This window comes from Podarcis muralis, chromosome 10 (genome assembly GCF_964188315.1).
Source record: "Podarcis muralis chromosome 10, rPodMur119.hap1.1, whole genome shotgun sequence".
Classification (NCBI taxonomy): Eukaryota; Metazoa; Chordata; class Lepidosauria; order Squamata; family Lacertidae; genus Podarcis; species Podarcis muralis.
The window spans coordinates 53,491,816-53,518,167 of record NC_135664.1 but is presented as its reverse complement, the minus strand read 5'-3'; the positions used below and the strand labels follow the sequence as shown (position 1 = coordinate 53,518,167).

Here is a 26,352-nt window from a genome sequence, read left to right as displayed (position 1 = left end):
CTGCTAATTATCACATCAGAGTATATATGTGCTCTTCTGCTCTCTAGATTACAGGAAATATGTGAATTCTAAACAGAATTCTTATTGCTTTATTATTTGCAATAACAAATAGGTGGACTCTTAGGCCCTGTTAACTTAGGATGGGAAAGAGCTAGATACGTGCTTAAGTCTTCCACTGAAAGGAATGGGACCTAAGAGTCTTGATTTTGACCAAGTCCTTATTGATCATGTAAGTGATATAGTTTTTATCTAGGCAGTTTGTTGGAATTTGAAAGAAGAAAAGGTAATGGTTGAGTCTCATTAATTTGGAGCCATCTTCTGCCAAGTGATGGAGTCTTTTTTTCCTAATTATAGTGGGTTTTTTGTGTGTATATATATATATTTATATAAAAAATCCTTTATGTACACATTTTACTTGCAGACGGGAACGTCAGTGAAATGACATCCTCTTCAGAAGGTCAGATCTATGGTTGACCTTGATTTTCATTGTGGCTTTTTTGTACTCCATTCCCCCCCTCAATATTTCTAACATACACAACCACTCTGAAAACTCTCATTCATACCCATGTTTTAATAATAGATCACACATTACATCCCATTTTTTTTGTTCTTGCGTGAAGCATTGAAGTTGACCATTCCAGCTGCTCGATCCCATAAAGCTTTCTCCATCAGTTTGCAGTTTTCATTACCATTGTTTCCAGCTATCATGGTTTCCCTTCCTTCTCTTGCAGGTTCCTCATTATCATTCATATGTACTAAAAAAAAAAAGGATAACTTTCATTCTTCCTTTTCCTTGCTTGCTTTGTTTTACTTGTTATGTATTTCTTTTTACAGATGAAGATGACACTTCAACTGCAGGTTAGGCGGTCTATTCCATTTCACAGTGTTTGTCTGCTATGATGAGGAGAACTAACGAGAACTGGTTCTTCTGTTGTCAGCCAGACATGAGCCCATCTAACCAGGGGGTTGAAGGCCTGTTACTATTTCTGCAATAGGATCCCTGCATTGTCCCCATCTCCAATGTCCTAGAGTCACCCAATAAGCGTGTAAAGGGAGTTTCTTAGCCACTATATGCTCCAAAGCTAAGCATTTAGGAACACTGAAAGCACAAGGTGCTTTTGTTTCTGGCGAATGGTGTGCAAGTTCTGTTGCATACAATGGAACTTCAAGGGAAACACAACTTGTCACTCTGAAAGAAGATAGTGGATTTATATCCAGTCTTTCTATCTTGCTGGAACTCACAGTCCCCAAATTGTCCCCTAGGGCTGCATCCAGCTGGAGTAGACCAACTGAAATGAGCAAACCTAACTTAGGCATGTCCATTAATTTCAGTAGGTCTACTCTCTGCATATGACTAACATTGGGCAGTGCCCCTAGGAAGAGCTCTGCTGGATCAGGCCATTGTTCCATCTTGCCTGGTATCCTACTTTACATAGTGGCCAGCTAGATGCTGCTGAGTATATGGCTTCAGAATATGAAGTTTCCATCTACACATCATGGCTATTAGCCACAGATAGACCTATGTGCCCTGATAATGCCCTTTTATTTATCTTATCCAGGCATCAATCTCACCCTGATGTGCTTAGCTGCAGCAATGTTGCTGGATCTTATGTCTTCTTACTAGCCCCTAGGAAGTTTCCCACTCTCCTTCCACTGGTTAGACAACCCCATTAGTTCTACACCCCCCCCCCTTGCAGCATATGACAATAGCTCCCAATCCTACACAGCCAGTATAGTAATCAAGGTATAGTTTTTGATTTGACATCATCCGGTTTACTCTTACCTTTCAGGTGGGACTAATCGGTCAGGAGAGAGAAAGGACTCAGGTGAGATTTTCTAAAACAGAAAGGAAAGGAGGAAGAACAAAGACCCCCAAACATTCCAATTTTCTCCTAATGCAATAACTATTAATGAACTATTTATTGTAGCTTACTTTTCGACAGATGCGGTTGCCGACTTTTGTACCCTTCATGCTAACCTTTGGTTTTTGTTTTATATTTGTTTCAGATCTAGAAAAAAGATCCTGCTTCAAAGCTTCATGAGGTTCCAGTGCACAAGCAGAACTCCATGTGAGCAAGGACTTCTCCATGCACTTCACTGGAGTGAAAAGAGATGCGTCTGCTCACATGGAGCTCTGGAGCACAAAAGTCAGCCTGGTGTCTTCCTGGCGCCCACCAGATGTTTTGGACTACAACTCCAATTATCCCTGGACATTTGCCATGTTGTCTGGGGCTGATGGGAATTGTAATCCAAAACAAAACCACTGAGGGCAGCAGGTTACATGAGGCTAACATAGATCATTCCAGAAAATAAATCTGGAAGACCTAGGCACAGACCTCTCCTTCTTCTTTTTCTTTTTTTTTAACAGATTGCAACTAATTTTTACAGTGGGGATGTAAAAAAACCAACACAACAACCCAAGACTCATGTTAAACATTTGACCCTTGGGCACATATGTCTTACATACCTTGTTTGACAAAGCATGCTGTTCCTTAGAAACTAGAACAATGTTGATATTTTCATGGAATTTACTTTGCATGGAAGTTATTTTTATGTGAAATTGTGTTATTTCCACACACAACCAGAATCAAACTGGGAATGATGGAATTATAGAATCATAGGGTTGAAGAAGACCCCAATGCCGTAATGTTTAAGGCATGCCTCTGTACAGATACTGTTTCTCCACAGATGAGCTTACACAGTCTTTATTGGTTACTGCAGGATTAAGATCTTAATTACCAACACTTGCAAGAAAAACTATTCAGCTGTTCCCCAATTAACACTGACATTAAGCTTTTACAGTCTGTTTTAATATATCATCTATACAGTATATATCTATTAATATACAACTATTTCTGTATTTATTTGCTGTGAAAGCAATGACACAGACCAGCACAATATTATAATTTTCCATCACCACAGACAGGGCATTTCCATTCAGAAAGTTGTGTTCAATAAGAATTTTCTATCCTTTTGCTTCCAATAACATCATGTCAGGCTGAAAAAATGTGACGGAGAACGTAAGTACCCTTTGAAGTAGTTGTAGTTTAAAGGAAGGGCATGTTAGAGCTAAAATAAAGAAATCAGATTGCAAGGTTTATTGCAATAAGTTAATTTCTCACCTCTTTCTCCATATTAGTATGGTCTATGGGAGATGGCCCTCAGGAAGAAGGAGATAAGCAAGACAATTCACAGAAATCCCTTTTATTTGTTGAAAAACCAAAGGGTGGAACAATTAGTGTCGGTAAGTGCTGTAACAATTTTTTAAAATATATATGTATATATTAATTTGTCTATTACACATACATGGGATTCTGAATAGGGCTATACCTACTTAGCTTCAGCAAATGCTGTAGTTTCTGGTATTCTCAAATGATCAATTAGTCCTCCATTGCCCCTCTTCCCAAAAATATTTAAGACTGAAATCTTATGCATATTTGCCTGGAATAAGCCTCACTAAACAAAGTGGTGCTTGCTTCTGAGTAAACATGCACAGGATTCAGCTATACACTTATGCTTTATGAAGCTCAAAAGACTTTAACATATTGAGATTACACTTTCAAATTTCATATGGAAATAAATTTTAATGGCTGATTAATCCAGGAGCACATATGAAGCAGCAGAGCCCTTTCTAGAAGTTAAAATTCAATCATCTAGCTCAGAGGTCAGCAACCTTTTTCAGCTGTGGGCTGGTCCACCGTCCCTCAGACAGTGGGCTGGACTATATTTTGGGTGGAGAAATGAATGAATTCCTATGCCCCCCCAAAATAAAAGGACACATTCTACTCATGTAAAAACACGCTGATACCCGGACCATCTGCAGGCCGGATTGAGAAGGCGATTGGGCCGCCTCCAGCCCCTGGCCCTTAGGTTGCCTACCCCTGATCTAGCTATTTAGAGGAAAACAGGAACAATCGGGGGGGGGGACTGGATTCAGGCTCTCCTCCTTTTTCTGGACAGCCAATTGCTGGAATGTTAGTTTTTAAATAGGGGAATCTATGTGCACAGCCTCACATATGTGCACAGCCTTCTGTGGGTTCAGCAGGAAAACCATACACACAGCATCTTTTAAAAGACAACTGAAGGCAGCCCTGTTTAGGGAAACTTTTAATGTCTGACGCTGTATTGTTTTAAATATTCGGTTGGAAGCCGCTCAGAGTGGCTGGGGAAACCCAGCCAGATGGGCGGGGTATAAATAAAATTATTATTATGATTATCTAGTTGCAACATATGGGTTACATGCCTGTTTCTAGAGACCCTGCTGAGACCAAGAGAAAAAATGCTTGCTCAACTAATTATGGGTTTATGTAGTTTTGGAATGTATGGGATTTTGGTCACTGATAGCTCAAATATAACAGATGCTCTTACAACTAAGGGGTTCTTTGATGGCACCTGATGTATGTATATTTTTTGAAACTGTATATAGTTTGTGTTAAGTTGTGGGCGAACATATCAGACGACACAGCGATTCTTCAAACAGCTCTTCTTTATTCTGAGGCCAGAACTGAACTGAGCTGAAGGGCTCAGTCAGCCTGCTTATATAGAGCTCCAGTACCTTGTTACTGTAACAACTTTCTAAAACTATCCAATCACTGAACGTCACTTTCGATCCTTCATTTGCATAACTATCTACAGTATCCCCCTGCTGGCCCAGGGTGAGAACTTCAGTACATAACAGTTTGCATATGGGGGAGAAGTTAAATTTTGTTTGCATTTAAAGGCAAACCTACCCAATCACACTTCCTAAACAGTACACAAATTACCATCCTCCAAAATTAATCTTTCTCCAAATTTTATAATGCAGTTTTTCACCCATGTGACATGTACAAAACCACACGTATTTTTACAAAAAAATGTGTGTACTAGGCAAAATGTCTATACTAGGAGAAACAAAAAAAATTCCTTCCAGTAGCACCTTAAAGACCAACTAAGTTAGTTCTTGGTATGAGCTTTCGTGTGCATGCACACTTCTTCAGATACACAGGTGCTTTAAGGTGCTAATGGAAGGAATTTTGTTTTGTTTTGACTATGGCAGACCAACACGGCTACCTATCTGTAACTATACTAGGAGAAGTTTACACTAAAATTCTAATAAATCTTCATGAGGATTTAAAAAGTTCCACAAACATATTACTACTCTATCATATGAGTAGTAATGTTTCTAATGTGACTAATGTTTTCTTTTGTTTTCCCAAGGACAAAATATTACATTTATAGCAAAAGTTGAAGCCCAGGATCTTCTCCGAAAGCCAACTGTTAAGTGGTTCAAAGGGAAATGGATGGACCTGGCAAGCAAAGTAGGGAAGCACCTTCAGCTAAAGGAGACATTTGAGCGCCAAACCAAGGTATGGAGGGATGGCAGGACTCAATTTTACCTGTTTCTAAAATCCAGACTTGGTAGTAAGGACATAAGCTCAGGGGGTGAAGCCCTGACTGAACTGGACATTTCGTGAGAGCGGTAACATTAAAACAGGTTATCTCCAGAAGTAGCTCAGTGTGTGCTTATCAAGATGGACAAGGTCGTGGAGAGGTTGGCACAGTGCAAACACACCAGCAGAACCAATCTGGTGCTCCTACCAGTGCATTTGCACCAGAAGTAAATCTGGCATTTGAGCAGAATCTCATGTACCCATTTATCAGGGTTTGACCCAGACATGCCAGTTCAAGGACTCTGACTGGTTCAATGGGACTTGTGCCCTCTTCTCCCCTTATGTGCTCCCCATGCCTTTCCCTGCTGTAGGGAGTCAGGAGAACCCCCTAGAACAGCAGTAGAGGAGAGATCATTCCACCTGGCAAGCAGAAATGTTTGTGATGATGGAACAATTGTGTTAGCCCACAACTGGATTCCACCTAGGGCTTGTATTTTCTCCTACTATGAAATTTGGTGGTTGAACAGTTTGGTGTCTAGCAGGCCCTTCACGTGGTGGGGGCTGAGGGACTTCAGACTTCCATTTTTCAAGGAGCGGGCTTGGCTCCCCCAAAATCCTGTGGCCCTGCTCCAATTCTTCCTCCCCGCCAATGTCTTGCAAGGATTGTTTGATATTGAATAAAAATTAAAGGTAATAAAAATTCAGCCTCTGACATCATTAACAGTGCAGTCTCAAATCCTATTGAAAAAAGGCTTAATTCTGAATAGTCATGTGCAGAATTGCCTTGTAAATATACAAAGAAGCAGGAACACCCCAATTCAAGCCCCTGATTCCTTTTCAGCGTGGCTAAGGGTCCTTCCCTAAATAGAAATACTTGAGGAATTTGACCTCTGTGGATTCTTGTATGAAATTATCGAAACCATCAGAATATAAGACGAGCTTGCTGAATCTGACCAATAGCCTGCCTAGTCCAGCATCCTGTTCTTTGAGTGGTCAACCAGGTGCCTGTGGGAAACCCAAAAGCAAGACCCCAGCACAGAAGCATTCTGCCCTCCTGTGGTTTGCAGCAACAATCCATCCTTCTCGGACTAATGTGTAGATTCAAACTTAGGTTACCACTGTTTTTCCATTTCTGCAAATACTGAAGCACAGTTCTCAACAGCTTAAGCGTATCAATATTTGCATTTGAATATATATATTGAAAGAAAATACACATTTAAATAGGTTTTTGATATTTGTATTCCAATAGGATTTTTTTTAATTAGAATTTTTGTTGTGGGTTTATTGCTGTGACAAAAATTACAACAGACGACTCAACAGCTTTAAAAACCACAGAGCAGAATTTGGGAGCAGAATAGAATTATGGCTAAAAGTTGTGCAAAAGTAAAGACAGTAGTAACATCCGCTCATCTTTAATCCTAGTAAATTAATGTAGTATATAATATTTGTAGATACATGTGTATGAATGTGTTTTCAGCTACTGAGAATTTCCCTGAATTTAATTTAACAATTGCACTGTATGTTTGGATTTCAGATGTACACATTTGAGATGCAAATCATTAAAGCTAAGGAAAACTATGCAGGAAATTATAGGTGTGAAGTAACGTATAAGGATAAGGTTGATAGTTGCTCTTTTGATCTGGAAGTCCATGGTAAGGATCCCTTTTATGTTTTCTTTCTTTAACACAAAATATCTAACAGAATTTCAGGTCATGTTTATCTGAACTCCTCATGCCTATATCTAAGCCTGCTTCAGAGGCCCACTGAAAGGTGTCTATAGGTTTCAGGCTCCTTTTTCTTATTTTTATCTCAACGTCAGCTCATTTAGAGTTGTGCTAATTATTTTGATGCAAACATGAGCAGTTAGTGATATAATCTTGGGACTGTCTTGGAAGAAAGACTTGTGGAGGCTGAAATGTGTCAGTGAGAAGAGAGTTCTGCTGATGTGCTCTGGGCTCTATCCATTATGGGCTTCTCTTGGACTTCGCGTAATTGAGATGAGCCTGGGTTTATGTCTACCTAGAAATGAGAGCATCTGGAGGACATTAAGTTGAGGCATGCTAGGACAAAAATTGAGGTGAAGATATATTCTGCTGTTTCTGTTCACTAGGGAGTCCTGGGATGTGTAGCTTTGAGAAGGAAGGGGTTCAAAGGACCACTGATAGAGAATCTCACCATAAGAATATGAACCCTGCTGAATTTGATCAAAGCCCACTGGGTTCTATCCCACACTGCAGCAAGGGACTTCAATGAGTGCAACAGAACTTCATGTTTCTCTCCTGTCTCCTCCATGCACCCTCAAAACTGGGGAACCTGCCAGAGCAGATTTGGGGGGGAGTGGAATAGAGGAAGTCTCATTGTACCAACAGGACCCAATTGGTGCATCATTGGATACCATCCACTGTTTCCCACAGTGGCCTGATGCCTCTAGGAAGTCCACAAGGCAGTAGCCACCCCCACCCCAGAGGTTGCTGCTGTATACAGTACTGCCTATGAATATAGAGGTTTCATATAGCCATTATGGCTAATACCGCCCCGCCCCCCCGGAAATACTTATCCTCTGTGAATTTATGTAATCTCTGCTTTAAAGCAACTTGGCACTTTCACAGAGCTCCAGCAGGCTACAAATGACTCAGAAGATGCTTTGAGTCAGTGAAATCACATTAAGTTCTCGAAGCAATTATTTGAGAAGCTTGCTGAAGCTTGCAGTTTATATTTGGAATAAAATTTATATGGCAGTGATGACAGCTCAAGACTCTACAAATTTGTCCATGACGTAGGTCAAAGAAAGGACTCCCCTTCACCTCACCTCAGGCTTAGCAAGGAATTTGCCTGCTACAAACCCATCATGAGGCTCAGAGAGAGAGAGAAAGAGAGAATACTAAGTTCCTGGAATATCACTGTCCCACACTCAGTTGGAAAGCAATTTTATAAATCTTTGCAGAGAAGAGAATGAAATGCAATGCTGGCAGATCTTATGGTACCACAGTGTGCATATGGGGTGTGTGTATTTGGTTACAGGCAGGAAGGGCTTTCATCATGAGGTATAATGATCCTTTTTTTTGCAGGATGAGTATATAGAGCCACAAAAGTCCTAAACACTATTCAACTCTGTCCTGTTCACTTTGACAGAGGAGGAGTTGACAAAACTGTGCACAGTTGCACAGTTTATTCATGTGAACAGGCCAAGAACATGGACAGCTCTTTCTAATGGGTTTGAAACATGCGGAGAGCAAAGCTGGATAGACTTCACTTATTGTCTATTCTAGACTGTTCCTACAACTAACGGCTCAATCTGTTTTTTCAAAGATCCACAATAACTGTCGGCCACTGCCACTCAAAGTTAGATTAACTATAGATTGTGGTCTGTTTAATCCCCATGTGTATATTCAATGTATAGATATGTGGATATGAGCACAGGACTCATAAAATCTCCCCTGACCACAAAAGCAGCAGTGCCTACACAGACATGGCCATGTGAGTGGGGCATTGGTCAATATTAAGTTATGCCCTCCTGCATGTAAGATCTATACACACAGTTGAAGTATCTGCTGTAGATGAACATTTGTTTACAAATGGAAAAAGCTTGCATAGTGAAGTATAATGACCTTCCTTTTTGCAGGATGGACATTTAGTACCATAGAACCACCAAAGTAAAGGGAGGTCTAAAATTATTGAAATTTTTTGGCAGAGGTTTAGAGAGACTCAGACAATGATGGGGTGATAGCCACTCCCCCTGGTTTCATAGAACTGTAGAGTTGGAAGGGACCATGAGGGTAATCTAGTCCAACTTCCTGCAACGCAAGAATATTTTGCCCAACAACCCTGAGATTAAGGGGCTCATGCTCTACCCACTGAGCTGTTTATCAATTACTCAGTTTGGGGGTGCTGCTGTAAAACGCAGTTTGCACTGCAGAATAACTGCAAAACCTTGGCACCAGTTTGCAGGGGATTCCAAATTTCAGGGTTCATAGTTAATCAATTTATTCCAGAATGACTTGGCCCCAGATAGGTCAGCTGTCGGAACCTGGGAAACAGCAGCATCAGCATCACAGTGGATTCCATATCTCCATCTGGTGGGATTTTAAAGCTGTGGTGATGACTTTCACCCTCTGAGAAGCTTTTGAAGGACTAGGCTTCTAAGTCTGGGAAATAAGCAGCCATTGTAATTGTAAGCGCAAGGCTTAATATATGTCAAGCACCTTTACATTTGCAGATGTGTGCAGTCTCATTGATCCCATGGGATTGGCATTAACATTTCCTTTATTTGTGTACTAAGACAAAAACAAAGCCTATCCAAGTGCAAAGGACCTTCTCTGTCCCTCAAAATATTACTGTTGGGTCCTAAAGCCTGGTCACCTGGCCCTGTGGCTTCAGCTGCCAGACACATCTAGGCAAGCTTTCCAAATATCCCAGCCTTGCAGCAATCTGGCAGCTAACCCAATAGATGTTCATCCTAGGAAAACAAGCCTACCAAATTACCAAGGTCAGAGTGCTCATTAATCAGACAGGGAGGCAGGACACAATTAATGGAATGTCCAGCAGCTGACTGCCAATTAACCAGACAAGCCTCAAAGTCTGTGTGCATTCAGTAGCTTGTAGGCAAGGAGCCAGCCTGTCTGCGTGCATAAACTTTCTATAGAAGTGAATTGTTTTATCTGATTACATGTCTAATTTACACTGGGTGAAATTCAACTCCATGTTATTGACCATATTCAGATCTCTTACTGAGTTGAATCAGAAGTTGTATTTTCATTGGGGATGAAGGAAATTTTAAGTGATGCCCAGAGCTTAACGCTTAGAAGTTATTTACTTGGTTTTTCTGATCATGCCATGCTATTGTTTCTTCCTTGTTCCACTGCTATTTTTAGCTTTAATAAAAAGAAGCTCCTTCCAGGTGAAATCAAATTACGGTACATCCAGTGTTCATTTGGGATTTCCTCTTGTGTATTCCTTTGCTCTAAAGCATCAAGTTCTGGTTAATTGTTTTAACAAGTAGAAGGCAAGTTGTCGACTTACTTCTATAAAAAGTGGCATGAGAGCCTTCTTCACCTTTGTTGATTGCAGTGAGACTTACTACAATGGCTTCATTGTGGTTCACACCTGTTGCTCAGGTAGTAGATAGAGGCACCATCAAAAGAAGGTCTCAGGGTTGTACTGGTTTAAAGAATCCAATTGTAGTACATTATCACCACCCTAAAATCCACACATGTATGCGTTAAAGAAGGCTAACGAGATCAGAACTAGAAATGCTATATTAAATACCAGAGTAAAGGATCTTTATTTGGAAGTTTTAAGAAATATGTAGAAAATGAAATATATACATAAAATCATACCTCCCTACATTAAAACAGAACATCTAAAAGACTTGTTGAGATTGTATTTTATAAACCAAACATTTAACACTGTGGTGATAATATCTGTGGGTAGATATTAGGATTGCTCCTCTTCCAGTACAGTATAAAAGTTCTTTAAATTAATCCACAAAATGGAACATAGTTTTGTTCTTGCCTTAGTTGTATCCATTCAATACCCTTCATAAATTACAGAAACCACTTTTCTCATTTTCTTTTTTTTATATATAGAAACTTCATCTGCACCATCAATCGATATCCGGTCTGCATTCAAAAGAAGGTAACTTCAAGTAGTTATCTTGGAAAGTTATTCAATTATAGGTGGTGAAAGCAGCACATGCCCTGAAATACCTCTGGAAATCAAGCTGGTTGGAAAAACACAGCCAGAATGAGCCGAAATAACAAGCCTTTAGAAATGGCACACTAAATTGAAAGCAGAGTATATGTCATAAAGGAGAATGTCTGTGCTTTTGAGATACTCTCTCCTGCCCACTGCCGAAAAGTTAAAATGGCTACTCCACTTTCTGTAACCTATAATTGGTTTACACATTATTGTTGTTATGTGGAGGTTGTTCTTACTTGCTCCATGTTTCCACAAGGGAAACTGTTCATATATGATAACAAAGCAGAAGTTTTCACCATTCCACTACAGATGTGCACAAAAAAAGCATGCATCTTATCACTTGCAGCCCACAGATGTCTCACCATGAGATAACAGCTTCCACAATGTAAAACACTCACCATGTAGTAGTCATAATATGTATGTTACCATGAGCGGTGAAATTCTGTGAATGTTGACAATGCCAGAAAAAAATGGATGAATATCTGAAAACTCAGATAAGACCAGTGAATGTTTATAATCAATGAAATGCTCTTGTTTATTATTTATACTGTGCCTTATGGATTGACATAGGCTAAATGGACAGGACCCTCCTCTAAAGTACCTTACATTAGAAACAACAGAGGGAAGGAAGGAGACAGAATGGTTGAAAGGGAAGAATGTGGAAAATCTTTAGTTTTCTTTATTGTTTATGTCCTACTTTTCTAATAAAAATAATAACCAAGGTGGGTTGCCATTTCAAAAAGAAATCAAAGCCATAAAGTAAAACAAAATCACAATATGAAATTGCACTACGAACAAGACTCAACAGTAATTAAAACAGAGACAGTGGCCTGGTCCCCCATGTAACACTAAACTAGGGCTTGCTATACCTGTTCCCACATTCCACCTCCTAACCAGGAGGAAATGGGAAGGTTTCACTTCCATTTTCAACTAGCAATATTTATACCTAAACCCAGACAAACTGTGGTTAGTGTTAACTATAATTTAGGGAGACAAGCCAACTTCAACCCAGGATTTATAATGCCGACTCCTTATATTAAACCATAAGCAATTAATCCTGTCCACAGTTTGGACAAAGCAAACTGATTTGCTGTAATTTGAATACGAAAGTGAAAGCTTCTGATTTTGCAGCAGGAGAGGAGAGGGGGAGTGCACAGGCCTAGATCAGCTAGGCTTGTTCCTGTAGTACTGCTCTGTGGTTTGGTGTTTATGTCCAAACACAGCCAGCCGTTCCTCTGGTGCGTTTGCCTTGGGGCAAACTCACTGTGGCCCTCCCCACCCCAGTATGCTGCAGTGACTCAGCCAGATAGACGTCAGGTGCAAAGCAATCATAAAACATCAGTAGAGACATCATAAAATAGTAGGTCATTCCTTATTATATTATTTTATTTATATTTTAAAGTCTTTTTCCATTTGCTGAAAGATAAGAAGACCAGGAGCCTGGCAAATTACAGACAAGATCTAAGCATATGTCACTCTAAATGTATTGATGCCCTAGTTATTTTAAAAGTTTCTGGTTAAATATTATTTCTCCTATATGTTAATGCTTTCCACTGTACTAATAAATCAATATTACGGCATCAGACCCTAGGTAATTGCAGAAAGCCAGTTGAGCACCTGAACTTCTTGGGGGTCAGTATCGACCACTATCCACCCTGTTCAGATAACATCCATCCTCCCCCTCTCAAATTGGGTTCTGTTCCAGGATATCCCAAATCCTGATTTCAGAATAAATGAGACAAATCAAGTAACTTAACTCATTTGCTCTCCTTCCAAGATTAATTTTAGAGAATTTGGTGCTTGTTTTGTTTTAGCAAAGGAATGGGAATGGAGGGAAGGAACAGAATAGAGATGGGGGTTAGACAGGCAATAGTGTTCAGGGTAAAGAAAAGTATAGCTATGGGACAGGAAAAGAGTATTGTGCAGGCCACTGTTGCCCCATTCCCTGACTGAAAACCCTTCCCAGCTCTTGTTTTCTTTCTTCATTAGTCAGTGGCCCTGTTCCTACATAATGCTAAGCCATGGTTTGTTCAATGAGTGATGCATCCTCTCACCGATGGGCAAGCCAGTCATAGCTTGTTTCACCAAAGCTTGGTTTGTTTTCCGGCTGCTCTAGATTTGTGCCTTTGTAGTTTTGAAGAGCATCTGGGATGGAGTGGTCAAACAAACTATGGTTAAGCAGGCTGTCATATTCAGACACAATGTCAAACTAAGGTTAAAACAAGCAATTGTTTGTAAGCCAACAACAAACCATGTCTTCACATTGTGGTTTGTTGTCATCTCAACTAGGGTGCTGAGCTGGGTTCGAACAAACTACACCTTGGCTGAACAAAGAACCATGATGTAGAACCATGTTCAAGCCAGGCTACTACCTACATTTTCCCACTTATTATGCTACCAGACAAAAATGAGGCTAGGAATCTTCTACTTAACCTGCTCTCCTCTCCCCAAAGATTAGATTATCAGGATGCCAATGCCCAGGGAACTCTTAAGTCTCTGCAAAGTATATTAACTCCTGTCTATAAGTATTGAAATTATATTGTTATTGCTCAACATTCTAGAAAGAAATCCACATTTTTAAACCCACCCCATCTCATCTTTAACATCATACAACACACTGTGTGCACTCAATGGATAGGTTCTCCAAATTTCCCCCTTGCTGACAAGTTTAAATGAAACTTTACTACTGGATATTTTTACATGGTTGTGCATTGTTCTATGCAGCATAAACAACAATGCACATCTTTGTTTTACATATGCAACTGAGTTCAGCACAAGCCCTTTGTTTTGTTTCAGTAGGCACTTGGTAGAAGTAAAAAAACAAAGCTCTTTGTGCCGACTCTGTTTGAAACACATTTGTGTTACAGGAACACAAATTTAGGCAAATTTGCAGATTTACAAGAATTTGCCTGAACAAGTGTCACAAGTGCAATGCAAACCTTTGTGTTCATTTTTCACAAGTGCTTGTTAATGGGAGTTGTAAATCCTGTGAAAAAGAATACAAGTTTGTGTTGATGTAATCTTCTTACTTGCGTGTCTCTATATTGATTGCGTTCGTAGGGCATCTAGAGTGTATGCAATGTGTGTTGTCCAACTCTCTGGGTATTAAACAAAGGTTTGATTTTGATTTTTTTTATTAATAACAGCGGTGAAGGACAAGAGGATGCAGGAGAACTTGACTTTAGTGGTCTCCTGAAACGTAGGTGAGAACCAAGCAATGAAGTGAGAAGGTGTGGATTGGAAATGGGTTAGGCTTGCACAACAGAAAGCGTCAGGTGTAATCCCGCCCCCCAAATGTTACCATCCTTTCCTTTTGATTGATGTTTATAAACTTTTAATTCTTAAGGTAAATTTTTTGCTGAGAGCTAAGCCAACTCTGTTAGCACGTTGACAAGATACCACAAAAGTCTTAGGATATTGTACACTTTCTAAGGCTGCTGCCCCGTATTGTGACTTAATGACATAGGAGTGTCTCAGAGAAGCATTCCTGTGTCACTAAATTATAACATGGGATGAGGTCATACTGGCAGGTGTCAGTACTGTATATTGGTGTTTGTTTTGTGCCTGCATGTTTTCCCCACCCATCCTATCTAGGGATGAGAAATTCAGACAATTGATCTTTGGCTACACCCATCCCCCACAGAAAGAAAGAAAGAGAGAGAGAAAGAGAAAGAAAAGAAAACCATAACAAAACTGAACTCTGGAACACTTGTTTTCAAAGCATGCAGACCACAGATGTACTGCAGCTTTTTTGGCTCTTGAATTCACCCTCCTTCTGCTAAGGAATGATGTGAAATGATTTACTGAGCTCCGATAATGCATGCATTCATTATGTGCCTGAAAAACACATATGCTGTGGGCTCTTAAAATGGGAAGTCTAGTAGGGCTAGGAAGCAACTTGCTGGGTGGAATCTGATAGTGTATTATAAAACTGGAAACATTTCAGAGGGCACATGGAAGCATTTTTTGAAATTCAAAATAATCCAAGAAGCTGTTAGCTGCGCTTTAAATCCCCAGATATGAATAACAATATGAGCAAGTGTTCAGACATTTGCTTGTCCTTTATATGTGGTTTCAGTTTTCAGTACCCTGTTCTAGTCATGAGGCTTCAAGGACAATTCTGCCCATTTTAGGTTACTAGACTGAGGCCCTGTTCAGACCTATCAAGCGGAGCTATATTTGTGTTGCAAGAAGCAGGCACACATAACCCTCCCAAAAACAGCACAACACGCACGATCCAGGCACTCCACATAGGACCAAGTTTTGCAGATGCATGAAATTTGCCCTACCACCTTTTTGAGACAGCTTCTTGGTAAAAGTTTCTATATTTATATTTTTATCCACCTTTCCCTTAAGGAACTGAGAACGGCACACATGACCCTCCCCACTCCCCACTACATCCTCACAACAGCCCTGTTGGATAGGTTAGGATGAGAGTGACTGTTCCAAGGTCACCCAATAAACTTCGTGGCTGAGGAGGGATTTGAACCTGGATCTCCACAGTCTTTGTCCAACACTCCCAACCACTATGCCATACTAAGCTTATACATAGGTGACAGGGACGTCATGCTTCTTGCTGGGTCACCAGGGCTTAGGAGGTCACCCTATTGTCACTTTATCAGAATTACTAAAATTGTCATATTCTTCTATTTTCAAAGAGCCCTAGTGTGAATTCACTAGGCAATCTAGGGTCCTGCTATAGCCAAGGTGGCCTGGGAGAAATCTCACGTGGCTCTGGCAGTTTCTCTAGGGAAAAGGGTATGCTTGATGAAATAACTATCAAGCTTATTGAGTGGGGGGGGGGAATCAAATCGTCACAAGATTGGACCAGAATAACTTTGTTCATTGAGCAAGAGCAGGGAAAAAGCAGGCAGCTTTTTTTAGATGGATAAAATTCACCAAATAGTCCATTAATATATCATTTATATAGGGTGGAATCAAAATTAATTTTGAAATGATTTAACCAATTATTTAACTGCAAAGGATGCTGGAAGGTTATTTCTTACATTTATTTCTCATGTTTCTTCCATGGAACTCAAGGAATCATAGAGTGAGTTCCCAGGTCTATCATGCATGCATCACTGACTAGGGTCAAGGCTCTCCTTTCCAGTAGCTGCCTTTGCAGTGAAGATCGGGCTCAGCCATGCCTGTATTTAGTTTAAGAAAAAACAAGATATATAGTTGCACACTGTGTTTAGATGCAATTTTACTTTGGCTTCAGGAAGATGGGTTTTCAAAACATGAACTGACCATGTTTCAAAAGTTGATCCAAGTAAATGCTTAGATGTTATTTGAACAACAACAACAAAACTTTTTAAAAATCTATTTCATGCTTGCCAGATCTCTATTTTCTCTTCCCTAACTAGGATCCTCAGTTTGACATGCACTCATTGTAATATTTATATTAATACTAGTAGATATATCTATATCTACATATGGAAATGCATTGGCTTGGTTTGATTTTCCATTGATGTTTCCTACTAATATACAGCTTGTGTGTGGAAAAGTTTTAGTGAATTTGGGAATTATCAGTATTATTGCTACATTAATTTTGTTGTGTTATATATGGATATATATGTGTGTGTATGCATATAGATGTATAGAAATGTAACTCTTGAGTGGATAATGGGCAAATCAGATTTTCAGTACAAACTGATTACTTTATTTCATTGCTAAGAAATATTGTTTCATTTCATTGCTTAGAATCATGTTTATTAGAATAGGTTTTCTTATCTAGCTGTACATACAGCATAGTTAAGTTACACCTAACTGCTTTAAGAAAACGTAACTGTGGGAAGGATGAGTCCCACTAGTGAAAGCCACTAGTGCAACATGGCTTTCCCCTTTCTCATCTCCCATGCACCACCACCCAAAAAATTGGCTTTCAGGAGAACTCCCAGAAGAGCTTGTGGAAGGAAGGGGAATAAGGATCATTCTGTCTGGCAAGGTAAAAAGCTTAGACTGATGGAACAATTCCCATAGTGCTACTTAAACTTCTCCTTATTTATTTGCTTCTTATCATGCTAAACTTTATTTCACTGGCTGTACTGAAGGCACTTAATTTTTCATCAGTAAACCCTTTCGGAAAAATCTGAATGCTCATATTATACATGCTGACTCTGCAGATTTTAGGTGGAAATACACTGGAATATATAAACTGCTTAAGCCTCTTGAATGACATTGACTTCAGCTCAAATCAATTTACATGGAAGGATGTCAGATTTACATTGCAGCTTATGTTAGCATCTAGCAGCCAAATAGTTAGAACACATGACTGCATTCCTGAAGGCTGAGAGTTTGTCTTACATCTAATGACCAGGTGCAATGCATCTAAACTGTCAATGGTACGCTAATCCATTGAATTGCAGTGACAGCTGGACTTGGGCCTGTCATTCCCTCAAACAATAAGTTTCAGAAAGTGGCTTGATTTAACTGCTTGGATGTAAATGAACTTTCATTTCTGCATAAACAAAGTGAAATTCCAAGAAAGAAGAAAACTGAAGTATTTAACTGACCTTTAAAAAAGTATATATTTAACAATACATTCACTAAGATGGGACAAACAATGGGATAGATAGGAGAAAAGAGGCAAAAAAAGATCCATATTGATGAAAGGTGGCATTGCGGCCTGTTTCTGCAGGTTCTGTAAGTCGTGCCTTGTATCTGTTAAGCTGTGTTTTTATATTTTTATTGGATGTTCTTAATTGGTTTGAATGTAAGTCACTTAGGGTCACTCTTTGAGAAAAGTGACTAACAACAACATGTCTCATGCCCATTATCCACTCAGCCATTTCATCCTCAGGACAAAGTTTGTTTGCTCAAGGATTTGTTCTTCAGTTGAACAAGGTAAATGAAGAGGGTGGATGAGTATTTCTTATAATGGGTTGAAAATCAGGACGCACCAATCCTCATTCTCAACAACTGCCTAATGAATGTTAAAGGGGAACATTCTCATCTTGGTTCCTGTTGATGCATGTGCAACTGAGAGGAGTTGCCACAGTTAGGATGGCCAGCCTATTAAAATGAGAATTCATCCCCTTAATGCATGTCAGCTTTTGGATATGTTTGCATTTTTACATGACCTTTGGAAAGGTAGAATCTCATTGACACAGCAGTATTTTGCAGTAAGTAGCCGACCTTTGTAAACTGTAAGCATGAAAAAAGTGAAATAAGAGGCCATATCATAAAGCTACACCCGTAATATGTTAACAGACATATTGCAGTACATTTCAGTACATCATAGAATCATAGAATCATAGAATCATAGAGTTGGAAGAGACCAACTCTTACAGACACTTAAAATAATATTGTTAATGCCATAAAATCCATTCGCAACAGCTGATTCATATCAGTACATTATATGAACATTTTGCTAGGATCTACAAAAAATGGCCAAGGATCTTTATAAAATGTTACTATAAGGCAAAGTACTCCTTCTCACCGCAATAATTTAGTGGTTCCATTTCTTTAAATGAAAAAGACACTGCCTACATCATCATCATCATAATTTTATTATCGTTAATGTTTACTGCTACAGAATTAAAATCATTCTAATTAAGACACAGGCTCAATATATTCCATGTGGTAGTCTCACCATAAGGTTATCATTCATTTTCACATGTCTATGTCTACTCTCCTTGTAGAGTTCCCAATTGCTATTGCAAAAATTATTTTTTATGGGGGGGGGGGGGGAGACCAGTTACTGTTTAAGGAAAAAAACATTGGTGCCTCTGCAACTTGTTGCCCTAAGCTACCAGATAATTTTTACAAATTTACTTTTTGAGACAAGGGTATGTTCACACATCATGGCAAACCATGGTTAATAGTTCCAGTGAACATGCAGATCACTCTCAATTTGCTCCTCTCCACAAGTGGGAGCAACAAGTCACAATCCATAGATTAATGTTACATATGAACTGGGGATCATGAACTGAAGGTAATGTTTGTGCTTGGATTACCACTCTCCCTGGTTTGGATTTAACACTAACTCGGGGACCCTATTTCCTGTTTTCACTCGCTAGTGGGGAGGAGAAAAGCTGGAGCAATCAGCCTGTTCACAGTAAGCTGCTACCCTGACATGCCAATATTTCTTAATATCAGACAAACTATAATAGTAAAATTCTCAAAATGCCTCCTGTGTTTATGGCCTGACCCAATAGGCTACTTCCTGTTAATCCCGGGCCTTTAAAAAATTATATTTTTCAAAATACATCTCACAGTTTTCTTTCCATCAGTTGAAGCCCACACATGGAAAAACAATAGATTGGTGCAGAAGTCCAGTTTCTTTCAGGTGAAATCTCACAGGTTTGAATTCAAAAGTCTAACTCAAGATCTGTAAAATGTTACCCTCTGAAGACAGGGGTAAGTATACATCCCGCTACTTCTCTCCCCTTCTTGGATAAGGACGTTTGATTGCACAAGCAACCTTGTTAGCTCAGGCACGCCCTTAAGCCTTTGACTTAAATGACTAGTCTTATCTAAAACAACAACAACAACAACGTATCCCACTGGGAGTTGAATTCACATGTGTCCTCTTCATGACGCCAACTTCTGGCACATCTTTTCTTTTTTCTCTCCTTTCCTCCCCCATCTCTTATTCTGATCAGGGAAGTTAAGCAGCAGGAGCCTGAGGAGCCTGATGTAGATGTGTGGGAGATCCTGAAGAGTGCAAGCCCCAATGACTATGAGAAAATTGCCTTTCAGTATGGAATCACTGACCTGAGGGGCATGCTGAAACGTCTGAAGCGCACCCGCAGGGAAGAAAAGAAAAGTGCAGGTAGGGGAAGCAAGGAAAAGCTGTTTCACATCTGCCAGGGAATACAAGTGACACTTTTCCTCCTGAAAGATTCTCACAGACAGGAATTAGTCTTGCAGTCCTCATAACAAGGTCTCTAATTCTTTCCTAAAGAGAGCCATTCCCTTTTTAACAATTGAGCCATGTGAAGAATTCACACACACACAGGCTTTGCATTGGCTGGGTCCATGGAGGGCCCAACCATTTAATGAGCAGACCAGAAAGGAGAACCTCTGGTTCACTCTGATCTGATGGCACACCTCCCCATTCCCCTGTGCTGCTTTCTGATTGGCCGTGAGTGTAGATTGGCTAGTGCCGCCATGGTACAAGCTGATCCCAACTGGCCAAATGATGCTTTCAGTCCTACTTCTCCCTGCTCTTCACCCTATCGTGGGCACAAAGGGAGCTCCATGACAGCAAGGAACCAGGCGTTTCAAAGGAATTTGCTATATTTTTAACAGTTGAGGCATATGAAGAGTTTTGCCAAGTATGGCTTAATTCTCACTGGAGAAATCAGGCTTGTTAAATTATTTTCCTGTTGCCTGTTATGGTAACTAGGCTTCATGACCTGCAAAGCTACAGTACAGTTTTGGGGGGTCAGACAACTCAGAATTTGTGTTTATTTTAACTCCAGGATTTGAGAACAGATAACACATTTTAAAAACAGCAATATACCATTTGAAACACCTTAAGCAGAATGGCTGATTATTCCATATTTTTCAGGGCTCATCCTAATGGGTATCTCCATTAATTCACTGATGTCCATATGACAATCTCTTCCAAATCACTGCCTTCCCACACTTTCTCTGACCTCAGTCTGGATTGTCTCATGCCAGGGATGCTCCAAAATGGAGTGTGAGGAAATCTGGATTGAGGGAGATGAAAGTGTGGGAAGTCTGTGATATGAAGGAGAATGTCGTCTGGACAATGGAGGTATGGGAATCTTACAATCCACATTGAACAACAGTATGAAGGCGCCTTTAGACATTGTAAAGTTTCATGACAGAGTATGGGATTCCACATATTTTCTGTCTGTGTGTCTCCACTTCAACATTTTTATCACCCAACAGCTTTTGCTAAGATTCTGGATCCTGCATATCAAGTGGATAAAGGAGGTAGAGTAAGATTTTCAGTGGAGCTGGCTGACCCAACGGTGGAACTCAAGTGGTATAGAAATGGGCAAGAAATACGTCCAAGTGGAAAGTAAGTATTCCCATAAACCCAGCTTTAAACAACGTTTCATATTCAGTTCTTGTATCCTTAATTAAGAGAATTGGGTGTTTTATTGCAGGTGTATTCTGCAGTATGTTGTTGACGTATACTGTCGTGTATAAATTGCAAACTTGTATATCCATGTCTGTTATATATTGACAAGCAGAGCCTGTGGGAGGGTGGTGTGGCAGGAGGATGAGATGCTTCTGAGGACTGGATGTGTCCAGGAACTCTCTCCTCCTCTGCCATTGCCAGCCACTCTGAACAATGAGCCTCCTAGGACAGAAAGGAAGAAAAGTCGTGAGGAGGAGTTTGGGTCACTAGAGTAGAGTCTGTGTTCATAATCGTTGCCTGCTTCCCTAAGGTCTGTACGTTCTCTCAAGAAGCCAGATCGTCTGAAGATACTACTTTGCGTTTTTCGGGCCACCAAGCAGCTGTTAGATGCTAATGAGCTTTGGTCATTACTGACCTGAAACCAATGTGAACCCGTGACCTCAAGGTGAAAGGCTCCATATCCCATTACCTATCCCTTGAGCCATCTGGCCTACCAGTAATGTTGGCTCCTTTGCCCCAGCTATTATTGTACTTTCTGAAAAAATGATAAGAGTGCTGGAATGAAACCTGGGCTCCTGTTACAGGTTATTTCCATCTTCACTGATCTAGGGTTTCAGAGACTGCTCTGTTTGGGCCTCTTTAACTTTGTGTTTGCAATAATCCTTCCCCAGCTTCCTAGAAATAACTTATTCTGATAGTTTTAGGGCCACATACATTAACATACAGGTGTTAAAATGCAAAAGGAATAAGCCGTGGGGTGGAGGGACGACAACTGATAACTATTAATAATTGAAATAGGTCTCGAGGAAAATCTCTCTTCTGAAACTTTGTGCTTTCGGGTGTGTGTGTCAATTCCCTGTTGACACTGGGGGGGGGGGGCTTTCCTCAAATCTGTAGCAGGAAAGGAAATGGTTAAAATCCACACCACCAGTAGCAGCAATGGCTACAACCCTACCATAAGCGAAGGCTATTTGCTAAAAACACACACACACACACACAAAAACACGACCTCTATGCCTCCCAATAACATTTTTTTTTCTGGGTGGCTTACAGATAAAAAACCATTAAAAATGCAATAATGATCATAGAACAATAAAAGCGGCATGCAAATTTCATGATAAAAAATCAATTTTAAAAATTCCATGGCAGAAAGTATAAACAGGTAAGAGAAATACATGGCACCTTTTTAAGACATTCTGTTGCATAGGTTCTTCCTCCACACTACCCTTCTATTAGATCAACAGAACCCTGTACAATTCCTAGAAACCTGGCCATAATTCCACGTTTGCTATTTTGCCATTTTCCAACAGATACATATTTGAGCACAAAGGTAATGAGAGAATCTTATTTGTCAACAACTGCATGCTCACAGATGACGCCCGCTATCATGTGACTGCTGGTGATGAGAAATGCTCTACAGAACTCTTCGTAAGAGGTAAGCAAGATTACAAAATTTCTGCCAGTTTCTCTGCTAATATGAAATAGCACAGTTTTGTGGTTTATTAGTTCTGCATGGGGATGACAATTCAAATAGATGAAATGAGCCACCTGCACTTGCTATGGCTTAGCTACAGTCATGGGTGCCCAGCTACACCCTGGAGCATGTGAGGAAGGAAGACCAAGGCCAAATGGAGTTTCCCCATCTCATTTGCTCTTCCATTCCCATGACCTTTCCACTGCCACCAGGTGGAAGTCTTTGTTTTCCCCAGGTTGCCATCACCAAACAGCTTAAGCTAACTTTGGTCTCTAGTAGGCAGTGTGGGGTTTGGCTCTGAAAGGTCAGGTGTATAAAACTGCAGATAAAGAGACCATATGGCTTAAAAAAATTATTGGTGGGGGGTTAACATCTGAATAGTTTACACACATAACAATCCCAAAAAAGCTAAAGGGTGATGAAGTTAAAACAGGATAGACATATCCAGTTCGTCTTATTTAAATGAATTCTTACTTGCTAAAATTCTGTTAGGCAAAATTATTTCCGTAAGAGTTCTTCCCTCTTCTCTCGATGTCTCATAGAGGATCACTTTTTCAAATTATTATTATAAGAGGTTGTAGAATCAGGGAGCTGAAAAATAAATAAATGCTACAGACAAATAAGCGCTTGTAGTCTGAAAGAAAGAAAGAAAATGGGGACGGGGGGAAGAGAAGGGAACTTTTTCCCTTCACTGTTTTGATGTACTGCTGCAATATAATAGGTCAGCTGATAGTGACTGCACAATGCTATGTGGGGGTTTTATGTTTTCCAATCTAAGTCCATCAGTTTTACACCACTCTTATGTTCTTCTTTGCTCATGCAATGGATCATAAGACTTAGGGCTCCTAGAATGCTCCAGCTCCAGCTGGTGTAAGATGTGGAAACTTGAACTTGCTGATTCAAAGGAGGTTGCAATGTACAAAACCATCTGATGTTATGATTTTAAAACAGAGTGTTCTTTGTTCCTCTCCCCTCAGAGCCCCCAGTGATTGTGACCAAAGGCTTAGAAGATACCAAAGCTTATATTGGTGACAAAATAGAATTATCAGTTGAAGTGTCTGAAGATGATGCAAATGTGAAATGGTAAGCCACCTACATCCTTCTTTAATTAATATTTTTCGTGGCAGGGGGGGGGGAGGGCAATCCTGCTGAGATTAGTTGTGGTTAATGTAACAAGTTAGTCATACCCAATTTAAGTTCCATTGCTTTTAACTGGGCATGGTCATAATGGATTTTAGCTAGATTGGACTTTTGTTAGCCTGAAATGAAGTGCCTGTCAGTATAAGGGTGTATTGTACAATTTATCCTGTTGCATTTTTGCCTAGGTGGCTGCAAACATACCTTTAAATCAGACTTCCCCAATGTGGTGCCCCCCAGTTGTACTGGCTGGGGCTCATGGGAGTTGTAGTCCAGAGTATGTGGATGGCACCATGTTGGGGAAGGTTGGCTGCTTTAAGAAGCAATTCAGGGGTAGCCAGTGTGGCGCCCTTCAGATGTTGGGCCTTCAACCCCCAACATCCCCAACTATTGGCCATGATGATGGGGGCCAATGAGAGCTGATCCAACAACATCCAGTGGGCTCATTAGCTACCCCTGCAGTAGTTAGAGGTAATTCACTAGAGCCACATATGAATATTTCATAAGGTTGTGAATTTTTCACAGAGGAACAGCAGCCAATGAGGGGAGATGTCAGCTGCCATGGAATTTACTAATTTTAGGTGTTCCAAAGGGCAGACATGGCAGTTTAGCCGCTTTGGATCATGTGCAAATGTCAACATGTGCACATGGAGTTTTGTACAAGCAAAGGTTTATGCAAGGAGCATCCCCTGGCACTGAAAAAATAAGGTTTTCCTTGTTCAGATCAGCTTCAATTTCAATGAAGATTGTGTCCAGGTACACCTAAACCCTAAGATAAATGGATTTGGACAAATCATATTGCTGAATTAAGTTGGGCAAAATATAACAGAAAAGCTTTCCAAATGCCAGTTATGCCATTTGCATCAACAACATGGTAAGAGGACGAAAGTGTAGGTGTTCATGATTGCTCCATATCTTTGCTGAGTGACCGCGGCCATATCCATCAACTTTTTGATTGCCGCTAATGGCTTGTTCAGCTTGATCAGATTTAAAAATGGCGCGGAGCTGCCCCTTGATGATAAATCTCTATTTAAAAAAATGAAGATTGAAGATAAAAAAACTCACCTTGATCATTGAGGAACAAAGTTGCAACTATGTTCAATTTACTGTTAATCCAGAGCTTGTAGGACAGAGATGTCTTTGATAATAAACTAGCACCAGTGTAATGAGACAACCCTTTCACATGATGATTATCACATGAAAAGCTATTCATTGGGGGGAGGGATTCTGCCACAGAGATAAACATTATTTGTGGTCAATGAAAAGCTAATTGCAATAAAAAAATAAAAACTGAACATCTCATAAATGTAAAAATAAAATCTCTCTCTCTCTCTCTCTCTGTGTGTGTGTGTGTGTGTGTGTGTGTGTGAGAGAGAGAGAGAGAGAGAGAGAGAGAGAGAGAGAGAGAGAGAGAATATATGAATATTGTGAAAGCGGCAACTTATATTTTAAATGGGGAACCTCTTTATGGAAATATTTGCTTTTGTCTTAACAGCCCTACCATTAGGTAGAGGCAGGTGGGTGCCTCAGGCAGCAGGCGCTGAGTTGGTGGGTAGAGTGGGGACAGGGAACAGTAGCAGCAGAAGCAAGGTGCTGGAGGACAGAGTTCTATGTTGCACATGGTCTGCTCTGTGTCCCCTGAGTGAGCCTCCTGCTCTCAGGTGTGCTGTTCTGTTTCCATTATTGAAGTAAGATGCCACTGCCAGTCCGATGGGCTTCTGGCAAGTGGAACGGCACAGGTAGGGGTGTGCCTTGTCCTTTGTCTCAGAAGAATGTCTTTCAAATCTACCTGAAAGTTTTTCCGGGGCGTATTTCCAAGCAGGAAAGATTGTGAGTTCTTATCAGCAGACAGTCACCTTTTTGTTTTGGTTGTTGTCCCTGAACAGGTTCAAAAATGGTGTAGAGCTGCCTCTTGATAGTAAATCTCGATACAAAGTGAAGGTTGAGGGTAAAAAACACACTCTAATCATCGAGGAAGGAACCAAAGCCGACAATGCAACTTATTCAGTGATGACAACGGGAGGACAATCATCTTGTAAACTAAAAGTTGACTGTAAGTGTGGGGGGTGGGGTATGGTGTTCTAGTTGTGCTAGAAATCGTATATGTGATGCCTTCTGAAGCCTCCGAGTTCTACTCAGCACACACATGCGGGACAAGCAAGTGAAAGTGTCTCCTTTTAAGCAACTACTGGGGAACATGAACATTGTACTAATTTTTTTATTCTACTCTCTAAGCCATTTATTTGCATGCTTATACCTTTTATGCTGTTAACTGAGAATTCAGTTATGGACAGCACTGCTAATAGGCTCTGCTTCTAACTAGACAATAAATTAATTGCATAAATGCAGTCAATTTACATATTTGAATGAATGAATGAACTTTATTACGGTCACAGACCAGGATAAAAAACAAACAAAAAAACCCACATATAAATAAAATAGCAGTGAGGATTTTTTTTTTAAACCGATAATTGTTAGAGCAAATAAGAACAAAGAAACAAGCATAGGATAAAACATCTGAATAAAATACAAGATTACATATTTGTTCTGTACATAGCAGACTTGGGAAAGATTGAGCAGCCTCAGGAGGACTGTGGAGCTGGGGAGAAGTTCAA

General features: G+C 40.1%; 1 protein-coding gene across 10 annotated transcripts in view; it reads left to right on the top strand.

Moving 5' to 3' along the window:
• The window catches only part of MYBPC1 (myosin binding protein C1), a 93,033-nt gene that overhangs the window by 29,516 nt on the left and 37,165 nt on the right, over window positions 1–26,352 (top strand). For 7 of the 10 annotated variants that reach the window (XM_077935041.1, XM_077935042.1, XM_077935036.1 and 4 more), the window contains 13 exons: window positions 422–457; window positions 835–858; window positions 1,791–1,826; window positions 3,140–3,244; window positions 5,197–5,345; window positions 6,904–7,021; window positions 10,955–11,003; window positions 14,213–14,269; window positions 19,673–19,842; window positions 20,931–21,063; window positions 22,437–22,561; window positions 23,578–23,683; window positions 25,624–25,790. In XM_077935041.1, coding sequence (XP_077791167.1) covers window positions 422–457; window positions 835–858; window positions 1,791–1,826; window positions 3,140–3,244; window positions 5,197–5,345; window positions 6,904–7,021; window positions 10,955–11,003; window positions 14,213–14,269; window positions 19,673–19,842; window positions 20,931–21,063; window positions 22,437–22,561; window positions 23,578–23,683; window positions 25,624–25,790 — 1,275 coding nt within the window. The remainder of the gene's footprint in view (window positions 1–421; window positions 458–834; window positions 859–1,790; window positions 1,827–3,139; window positions 3,245–5,196; window positions 5,346–6,903; window positions 7,022–10,954; window positions 11,004–14,212; window positions 14,270–19,672; window positions 19,843–20,930; window positions 21,064–22,436; window positions 22,562–23,577; window positions 23,684–25,623; window positions 25,791–26,352) is intronic. The other 3 variants (XM_077935043.1, XM_077935040.1, XM_077935037.1) reach the window with 2 other exon arrangements.